The sequence below is a fragment of the Chrysochloris asiatica genome, unplaced genomic scaffold (assembly GCF_000296735.1).
Source record: "Chrysochloris asiatica unplaced genomic scaffold, ChrAsi1.0 scaffold00439, whole genome shotgun sequence".
In the NCBI taxonomy this organism is placed as follows: Eukaryota; Metazoa; Chordata; class Mammalia; order Afrosoricida; family Chrysochloridae; genus Chrysochloris; species Chrysochloris asiatica.
Genome location: NW_006408957.1, coordinates 661,191 through 670,085, shown reverse-complemented (window position 1 = coordinate 670,085; position 8,895 = coordinate 661,191). Strand labels below are relative to the sequence as shown.

General features: G+C 59.3%; 2 protein-coding genes across 2 annotated transcripts in view; one reads left to right on the top strand and one right to left on the bottom strand.

Moving 5' to 3' along the window:
• Window positions 1-3,051, top strand: part of LRRC56 (leucine rich repeat containing 56) — a 42,844-nt gene extending 39,793 nt beyond the window's left edge. The window contains exons 7-11 of the mRNA XM_006877009.1: window positions 591-738; window positions 818-882; window positions 1,276-1,418; window positions 1,494-1,627; window positions 2,747-3,051. Of these exons, the coding sequence (XP_006877071.1) occupies window positions 591-738; window positions 818-882; window positions 1,276-1,418; window positions 1,494-1,627; window positions 2,747-3,051 (795 nt within the window). The remainder of the gene's footprint in view (window positions 1-590; window positions 739-817; window positions 883-1,275; window positions 1,419-1,493; window positions 1,628-2,746) is intronic.
• Window positions 3,052-3,134: 83 nt separating this feature from the next.
• On the bottom strand, window positions 3,135-8,864 carry LOC102821793 (chromosome unknown open reading frame, human C11orf35). Its single transcript, XM_006877008.1, has 15 exons — window positions 8,677-8,864; window positions 8,430-8,582; window positions 7,896-7,983; window positions 6,635-6,790; window positions 6,381-6,452; window positions 6,210-6,295; window positions 5,563-5,937; window positions 5,254-5,412; window positions 4,961-5,150; window positions 4,767-4,886; window positions 4,494-4,690; window positions 4,138-4,247; window positions 3,998-4,050; window positions 3,765-3,882; window positions 3,135-3,241 (listed from the first exon to the last, which is right to left on the bottom strand). The coding sequence occupies exons 1-15, from the start codon at window positions 8,862-8,864 to the stop codon at window positions 3,135-3,137; spliced, it is 2,172 nt and encodes a 723-aa protein (XP_006877070.1).
• Window positions 8,865-8,895: the final 31 nt, after the last annotated feature.

Here is an 8,895-nt window from a genome sequence, read left to right as displayed (position 1 = left end):
CTCTACGTTCCTCCCCCCCAGAGAAGAGGTCTCCACGCCCCACCAGGAGGAGAGTTTTCCATTTTACTCCCAGGAGGAGAGGTCTCTACGTTCCCCACACTCGGAGGAGAAATCTCCATGCCCACCCCCAGGATAGGTCTCCATCCCCCACCCCAGCAGGAGCGATCCGCACCTCCCCCCCACCCCCCAGGAGGAGAGGTCTCTAAGTTCCCATTAAGAGAAGAGCCCTCCACACCCAGTTCCACCATGCGGGGGAGGTCTCCACAGTCCCAGACTCCTCAGGGGTCACATTGTGTACCTCACTCCCCTCTCCCCTGATAATATGTCTGAATTATGACATATCATCATCCCCAGAGCTCTGCATACAGGGCCTGGGCCAGACCTTCCCTCTTGGGCAGCATCTGGGGAAGCCTGGTTTACATGGACTTTGTGTCCCTTGCCACAAGGGGAGGAGGGATCAGAGACTGAGGGTCTCTGGAAGCAGACGTCAAAGGTTGAGGCCTTTGGACAGTCTGTGGTGGGCTCTTGGGTTGCCTGGCTGGCATAGGCTGTGGTGACCTTTGATTCTGCCCTTGGCAGATCGTTCCCAGGGAGCCCCCATGAAGTCCCTACCTGAAGCCCAGCCCCGGGTCCCCAGCCTCTGGCCCCTCTCCCTACTGCTTCCTGAGGACCACCTGCCAGAAGGCCTGTTCCCCAAAGACGGGACCCCAGAAGATGATGCCAGCAACCTCACCCATGGTAACCAACTCACTTGGCCTAAACTTGACCCGACAGCCCCTAGACCCTCCTGTGGGCCCAGCCATGTCTTCTTCTCCAGGCACCAGCCATGTCCTCTGTGGGAATCCTACCAAAGGCCTACGGGAGCGAAGACACAAGTCCCAGGTACACCCCACTTCACACAGCAGGGTCCAGGACTCTCCCCTCTTATGGACTGGTGACCAGGGCCCAGTGGACCAGCATCTAGGATCTCCACCACCCTGCCCCCACCTCTATGAGCCAGCATCCGGGACCTTCCCCTCTCCCTCCAGCATCCAGGGCCCCGGTACTCCCTCATGGACCATTGTCCAGGGCTCCAGTCTCCCCCATGGACCAACATCCAGGGTTTCCACACCCCCTCCATGGGTCAGTTTTCAGGGCTATAGTAAGGTCGTAGAGCAGGGCTGAGGTGCAGGCCCTCTTTCTAACCCTGATCTATGCTGAGAGAGCCCTTCGAACCAAAGGCTAGTGTCCCTCCTGTCGCAAGGTGTTGTCCACAAAGCAGCCCTCTCTCCTCAGGCCTGGGCATCTAGGGAGCAGCTGACCCGACACAGGCCGGAGAATCTCCTAACCAGCGCCTCTGCCCCAGGGTCGGATCCCGCAGCTGGCTCTGACCACCTAGCCTTGGCCAAGCTCCAGACGTGGAGGGAGCTTTGCCCATGGTGGGTGCCCCTCCCCTGATAAGCCTTGCCTGGGGGTAGGAGGGAACATTTTCAGGTCACCACCCCCAAATCCAGTCCCCTCCCCTGTAGGCATCTGAAGTCCAGGAAGGAAGGGACAGCAGCTTCCCAGGGTCCACAGAGGTGCTCTAAAGGGGAAAAGAATGAGGCTGGGCCCCAAGCTGCCCCTGGACATCCCAGCTTGGCCCCAGGTACTGAGTCTCTCCCCCAGGGCCCAAGAGGGACCCCCAACACCTTCTGAGGAAGGGAGCAGGAGGGGCGGTGACAGGGACATCCTATTCTGGAGTTGGGGGCTTGCTGCTGAGGGAGGGGCTGCATCAATCCCCAGTCCTCCCTCCCACCACCTTCTCTCCTGCCCCCACCCCTTCCCCCACACAAGCTGGAGGTCCCCAGGGCTGGTAGATCTGGAAAAAGGAATTCCAGAAAAGGGTGGCAGAGGGCACACAGAGTCAAGGCAAGTCGGGTCCCACTGAGGGTCAGTGGCTTCTGAGTGGTCTTGGCTAGCACCGAGCCAAGACACAGGCCGTAGAACCGAGGCCCCTTGCCCAGTGGGGCCCAATCTCCAGAGGAAAGCCCACCCAGACCAGGGACCAGGGACTTGGGCTCAGAGTCGGCCAGATGACCCTCCTCTACGGGTCAGGAAGCAGAGATGGCTGACTGGGGGTGGTGAGGGACATAGTCACAGAGCCAGTTGGACCTTGAGGCCAGGAACCCAGAGAGGAGGACCAGGTGTGGAGAGGAACCACAGGGGATGAATGGAGAGCAGGCAGGGCCAGGAGAAGAGGACGCAGGTGCAGTCTGGTGACGCAGCGGGACCTAGGGAGGAAGTGCTGTAGATTCCCAGCTCTGAGGATGCTTGGTGATCAGTTGGCCACTACTGGGCTCCTGGCTTCGCCCTATGAAGATGGCTTAAGATTTGTCCCAGGCCTCTGACCTAACACAGGCTCCATGGAGCCTCTCCCTACCTGCCCAAGAGAGGCCAGTCTAGCCCCAGAGCTTATGTGGACAGCAGGCTCCCAGCTTCTGTGGAGGGGGGTGGGGGTACAGTACTGGGGAGAGGTGCAGCCTAAAGCGGTAGGAGGTTGGGTGTATGGGGGGGGGGGTTGCTTGGGGAAACAGGCTGTGGGAGGGAAGCCCGAGGTAGCTGGATTTCTGACTCCCCCACTCTCCCAGCCACCTCTGGGTACCTGTGATCCCTTTCACTGGCCTCGGGCCTCACTGCCCCAGGTACAGATGGGGCTCTGGGTGGACCTGTGCCCCTCCCACACCTGGGCCTAGGCTTAGGGTCTGCCTGCCTCTTTGCTTTTCAGAGTGCTCAGGGGCCTCGGGCTGTAAACTGATCCCCTCTCCCCCCAAGTGCCCGATGCCACCCGACTCAGGCACCAGCTCTTGGGGGTCCACAGAGCAGCCATTCAGGGGTCGTCGGCTCAGGGGCCTGGGTCAGGGGTTGGCAGCTGTGACTGCCCTGAGAGCCCTGGACATCACCTCAGGCCAGAGCCCTAGAGCCCACCGACATCCCACCCCACAGCCAGCCTTGGATGTGGCAACCAGACTGCCAGGACTCCGGTGCATGCAATCCTTGGATCCCATCCCCCCGGTCCAGTCCCACCCTTAGTGGAAGCCCCCACTCTCTGCCAAGCTCACCTGAACCCTGGCACAGAGGCAACTGGACTCTAGCATGTAGGGGGGAGGGTCGGCCTAGAAAAGTCCTTTGATGGTGGGGAACAGCCAGTAGGGGCAGAGAGAGCCAAGGCTGGCCTGGGTAGGCACAATCTGCTTCCACTCATCAGGGTTTCTTGGCCTCGCTGTCCAGCGGGAAATGGTCAATGGAGTGGCCTTGGTGGGTGTAGGGTGAGTGTTGCTGGGATGGCGTCGAGTCCCATCATGCACCAATGACCTATTTCCCCTCCCTCAGGGTTCCTTAGACTCTGATCTCAGGTTAAGCCCTGAATACTGTGGGCCCTGCCCCTTGGCAGCCCGGACAAGGCAGAGCCTCGGTCGCAGTCGCCGGGTGAGGGTATTGTCCCTCCTCTTGGGGTACAACGCCGGGACACCAAAGGAATCATTTCAACTCTCAGGTGTACAGAAATGTAGTTTACTTTGTAGGCAAAGGTGGTTCAATAAATGCAGCGAGCACTGCCTGCCTCCGACGTCTTTCTTTCTGCGGGACCGCCCGGAGTGACCTCGTCACCGTGTGTCCCTGCCTCCCAGCACCCCGCCCCCGACTCCTGCCGCCACAATCACGGAGCCAGCTGGGTGAGAGAAGACGAATGTATTGCCCGCCGGCGCATCGGCCCACGAGCGCGCACTGCGTTTAAATCCGCCTACAGGCATCTACGGTGATGGGCGGGCAGCTCAGGAAGCGAAAGCCGTACCTGCTCTCTGCTGTGCTCTGCACCGACAGCGCCACCATGGGGCAGCTCCGGTCCACGTCCTTCCGGCACACCTGGGAAGAGACGCGCCCTGTGAGGCGGGGCGGGGGCGGGGCGGGGCGTGGAGGGGGCGTGGCCTCGGAGGGTGCTGTGCCGACACGCCCCCGCAAGTTCGCTGCCGGGTCTCACCCGGACAGTGATCTCTTTCCTGGCTTGGCTGTTGTGAAGGCCCGGCCCAGCCTCTGTGCGGAAAAGGAGGGAGGGAGTCAGGCCGGCGGCGTCCCGTCTTGCCTCCTGCCCTCACCGCTCCTGGTCCCGCGTGCACTCACCCGGGATGGTGGGCAGAGGCTTTGGGGCTTTGGCGTCCTCGGGCCATTTGGGCTCTTCCCGCGGCTGGAGGAGCTTGTTGGGGGCCAGGAGAGGCAAAAAGACCCGAGTTCTGGTGGGATGAAGGTGTCCTAAGGGCCGGACGGAGGCTGTCCGCGAGAATGGGCGGGCCTGGCAGGACAGGGGCGCCCGGAGATAGGTCTAGTGGGTCAGCCTGGGGCAGGGTCCAGGGAATTGGAGCGGCTGTCCTAGCAAGGCGGAGTTTGGAACCTGGGGGCGGTTTCAGCGGGGTCCCGGGACTGGACAGCTGGGGACGGGGTCTAGTGGAGGTGCGGACTGAGAACCACGCGGGCCTCACCTGGGTTTCCGGCGATGTGCCCGGAGCCCTGGCGACCGTCCCTTGCGCAAGGACCGAGACTGGCGCTGCTGCACATTGGTATCAGCGTCCGACGGGGCTTCCGGAAGTGGGACGCGGTCGATGGACAAATCGGTGTTGTCCGAGAAGACCCTCGACACTGGGGTCCTAGAGCGCGGGGTCTGGAACTCGCTGAGGATCTGCCGGGTGGGCAGGGGCGTCGTGATCACACCTGCCCCGTGAAGCCCCTCTCCCAGTCCCTGCCCCCACACTGACCTCGCCGTCGAGGTTCAGGAGAACGGTTACACGGTTACGGCTGAGGTGGAATTGGGTCGACTCGCCGTCCAAGGATGCGGGCAGGTGTTTCTTGGTGTTGCTGAACCCCTCGCCCCACACCTGTGGGGACAGATGGGCCCAGTGAGGACGGGGTGTGGGCGGCGGCGCTAAGCAGGATCGGGATGGGGGCCCACCGTGACATGGTGCTGAGGCGCCAACAGCGTGCCGGCAGGGAATCGATACAAGCACACGGGGAATTCACGCTCCAGCTGCTGGAGCACTAAGCCGCCCAGGTCGGCCGTCTGCTCTAGCGACTGATTGAGGACGCGGATGAACTTCTCACGGGGGTTCACGGCCACGATCTTCAGACAGGAGCTAATCAATCTGCGGGGAGGAGGGTGCACGGTGCGGTGAAGCAAGTCAGCCCCGTCCCACCCAGCCCTGACAGCCACAGGGACCACCCAGCCGGTGCCCTGTGGCCTCTTACCTCCTGCTAGACCTCTGAGCTGAGGAACGGGAGTCTTTCCTGGCTTCAGGCTGCGGGACTGGCTGCTTCACCTCTTCCGAGAGGGTTTTCAATAGATCTGAGCAAAGTAACCCCCACATGGAGTGGTCAGTGAGGATAGGTCTGCTGCTGGGACGTGGCCTGCAACACCCCCGAGGGTCCGCAGGAGAGGAGGGAGCCCCATGATCAGATTGGGGGCTGAAGAAGCTGGCGGAGCACCCCGTAGTATTTGCGGACAGGAGGCACCACTGAGCCCTAGGGTACAAGCTTGGGCAGGTGGCAGGGCCTCACAGTCGGCTTAGTGCCTCCCTCTTGGGCTCTGCCTGCCTGTGCACATAGGGCAGGGCTGGGGGGCAGGGGGTACCCACTGCACCTGACGGGCCACAGAGAGTATCTGAGCTGCCAATCTTCTCCCGGGCCGTGGTCTGCTGGAGAGACACATGACTTGACTCCCCAGGCGGATGCCCTGTCACCTTCTGCACACGAGATGGTGTGGACAGCTGAGAGGTTCTGGAGTTGACGTTGATGACCTCAGAGCTGGTGGAGTTCAAGGGTAGGGTGCTCCACTCGACGCTCTTGGTGTGACCTTCGACACGCTCCAGGCGGGATGCGGAGCCACATATGTGTTCCGGTTGCTTCGGCAGCTGTGGTGGTGGCCGGGGCTGCCTGTGGGTCATACTCAGCTCACTGGGTGCAGGCTTTGGCCCTGGACACCTAGCCCTGTCCCACCCTCCTCCTAGGGCAGGTGGGAACATACGTTTGTGGCTGGGTACCTGGCACGCAGCATCTAATTAAAGCACAGGGCAGGAGGCCTAGAGACCCCCCACCTTGCTTGTTTGATAGGTCAGAGGACCGAGGCTGACATGCTAACAGCACGGGGTAGAGCGGGGACTCCTAGGCCCTCCCAGCCCCTAGGTGCGCCTGGCCCAACACATTACTTGTGCTCCAAGAGGGCTGCCTCTGTCAACAGGTTGGGGTACCGCTGGGCGACACTATTCCAGTCCACATCCTTCAGCTGGAAACCCTGGTCAGAAAGCAACCAGCACTCGGGCCCCTCATCCTGATACCATGGGGTTCAGAGCTGAGAGTAGGTGGGGGGCCTCACTCACCTCCCCTGAGATGGAGACCAGCTCAGTTTGGGAGGAATCACAAGGCTCCATTATTGTCTCTGCTGTCACTACCTACAGGATGAAGTGGGAAGACCAGAGGCAGGGCTGGGGGATGGAGAGAAATGGTTTCTCTCCTAACAGCTCTCCCACTCAGCACACACTTGCTGAGTAGCAGGTGGATCCAACCCAGTCTGGGGCACCCAGGAGAGGCACAGTCTAGAGAGGGCATGCTGCTTGGGAGGGCGTGGCCTCACCTCCACGCTGCCTGTCTGAGACCGCAGTATGCGGCCCAACCAGGACGAGCAGGCCAGCTGCAGGAGGCAGGACTTCTGAAAGGTCTCCAGCTCTGCCTCGAGTTGCTGTAGCGTTTGGATGGTCTGCAACAACTGCTGCTCTAGTTTCTCCTTCTCCTGTGTGAGAGAGGGTAAGTTCTCCATCCAGCCCACCCTACTCGGGACCCCGGCCCACCCCATCCCCAAGTCTGCACACATCCATGCTGACCCTATCCAGGTCCCGGCCCTGAAGCCAGTGGGTCCTTGACTTCTCGTTGTTAGGTTCCTACTCAGAGCAACCCTCTTCACAACGGAATGAATCAGCCTCACAATCATTGTTAAACTGTTGCTGCGACCACTATGCCAGTCCATCTTATTGGGGATGTTCCCGTTTTCCGCCAGTCCTCTACCAAGCGTGATGCCCTGGTCCCTCCTGATTCGAAGTAGGAAAGATGAAGTCTGACCAGCCTGGCTTCTAAGGAGCATCTGGCTGTGTCTCTTCCAACACAGATTTGTTTGTTCTGGTAGTCCATGCACTTTCAATATTCTTCTCCAACACCACAATTCCAATGCATTAATTATTCTGTGACCTTTCTTATTTACTGTCTAACTTTCATATACATATGAGACGATTGCAAATGCCATGGCTTCTGTCAGGTGTACCTTAGTCCTCAAATTGACATCTTTGCTCTTGAACATGTTAAAGAGGTCTTGTGAAGCAAATTTGTCTAATGCACTATGTCATTTGATTTCTTGTCTGCTGCTTCCACGAGTGTTGATGTTGATGGTGGACCCAAGCAAAATGAGGTCTCTGACAGCTTCAGTCTTTTCTTCATTTATCAGGATGTTATTTACTGGTCCAGGGGTGAAGATTTTTTTCTTTACATTGAGATGCAACCCATACTGAAGGCTGTGATCTTTGATCTTCATGAGTAACTATTTTAAATCCTCTTTGCTTTCAGCAAGAAAAGTTGTATCATCTGCATATCGTAGGTTGTTAATGAGTCTTCCTCCAAATCTGATGTCACATTCTTCTTCATATAAAACCACTCCTTGTCTGTCAGTGTATTACCCCATTGTAGCTTGTGCGTTGCTGGAAGCTATGCCACCGATATTTTACATAGCAGTAGGGGTCACTCCTGGTGGACAGGTTTCCACTGAGCTTCTACACTAAGACTAGGAAGATGGGGAGGGGAGTCCCTGACCACCCAGCCCCTAGTCTGCACCCAGCGCCTGCCCTCACCAGCTGGGCTTGCTTCTGTTGCTCTTTCAGCTCCAGGGTTAGCTTCTGCACCTGGTTCTGCAGGAACTTTTCCTGATTCCAGGAGCTCCTAGGAGAAGGGCAGGATCTCAGCAGCCCCTATCTCTGCTCAGCTGCCAAGGGGGGCAAGAGAGGCCTTGGCCTCCTCTTCGCAGCCAGAACCTGAGGACTGGGGTGTAGTTGGGCTTCTTGACTGAAGGATGGGCCAGATCAGATCCAGCTCCCCCAGGTCAAGTCTGGGTGGATTATAGGTTGGGAGCAGTGACTGGGGCGAGCTAGCTCGGGGCTAGGACTCAGGTTGGATGTAGTGTCCACCGATCTTGTTCCCAGCTTACTGACTTGTCCAGGATTAGGGTTCCAGTCAGGGTCAGGTAAGGACTAGGTCCTAGGGACAAAGGTCAGGGTAAGGGTCAGGGCTGGTTGGATTCAGTGGTTAGGGTCAGACAGAAACCAGAAGTTGGGGCCAGGACCAGGAAGGGACAGTCTGGGCTGGGAGACTGGTGCTTCACTCCTGACCTCTCTGCAGGAAACCCTGCCACCTCTTGCAAGATGTGGTTGTACCGAGCATCTCGGCCACCATGGACAACCCAGCGTAGGGCCTGGATCTCCAACTCTCGCTGTCCCCAGAGCAGCTGCAGGGTGTGTGGGTCCAAGGACTCGGAGGCTGCCCTGCAAGGCCAGCATCTTCTGCTTTTATCAGGCCTTGTCCCTCCTTGGTCCTGCCCAAAGGCTGACCACCCCTTCCCCACCCCCACTTCCTTACTGCAGGTGGATGGGAAAGGAGGCCTGTGGGGCCTGGGGTCTGGTGTCCTGCTGGCCTGGGGAAGCCATGGGATTCAGTGATGATCTGGTTGGAGGCTCCAGGCCTCCACACACCGGCTCTTGGTTCACCGGAGACAAGAGGATTTCTTCCTCAGCCTCTTCAGTATCCTGGCTGGACGTGGGAGCCATTCTAGATGTTTTGAGAGCTGGGGGTGGGGGG

Bases quoted from the DNA above. Each gene is read 5' to 3' on its own strand.
- LOC102821793 (XM_006877008.1), bottom strand. From the start codon at position 8,864: ATGGCTCCCACGTCCAGCCAGGATACTGAAGAGGCTGAGGAAGAAATC. The intron at 7,984-8,429 runs GTCAGGAGTGAA...CCCTTCTCCTAG, and splicing joins GCAGGGTTTCCTGCAGAGAG to GAGCTCCTGGAATCAGGAAA. The intron at 3,242-3,764 runs GTAGGCGGATTT...CCCGCTGGACAG, and splicing joins GCCCATCACCGTAGATGCCT to CGAGGCCAAGAAACCCTGAT.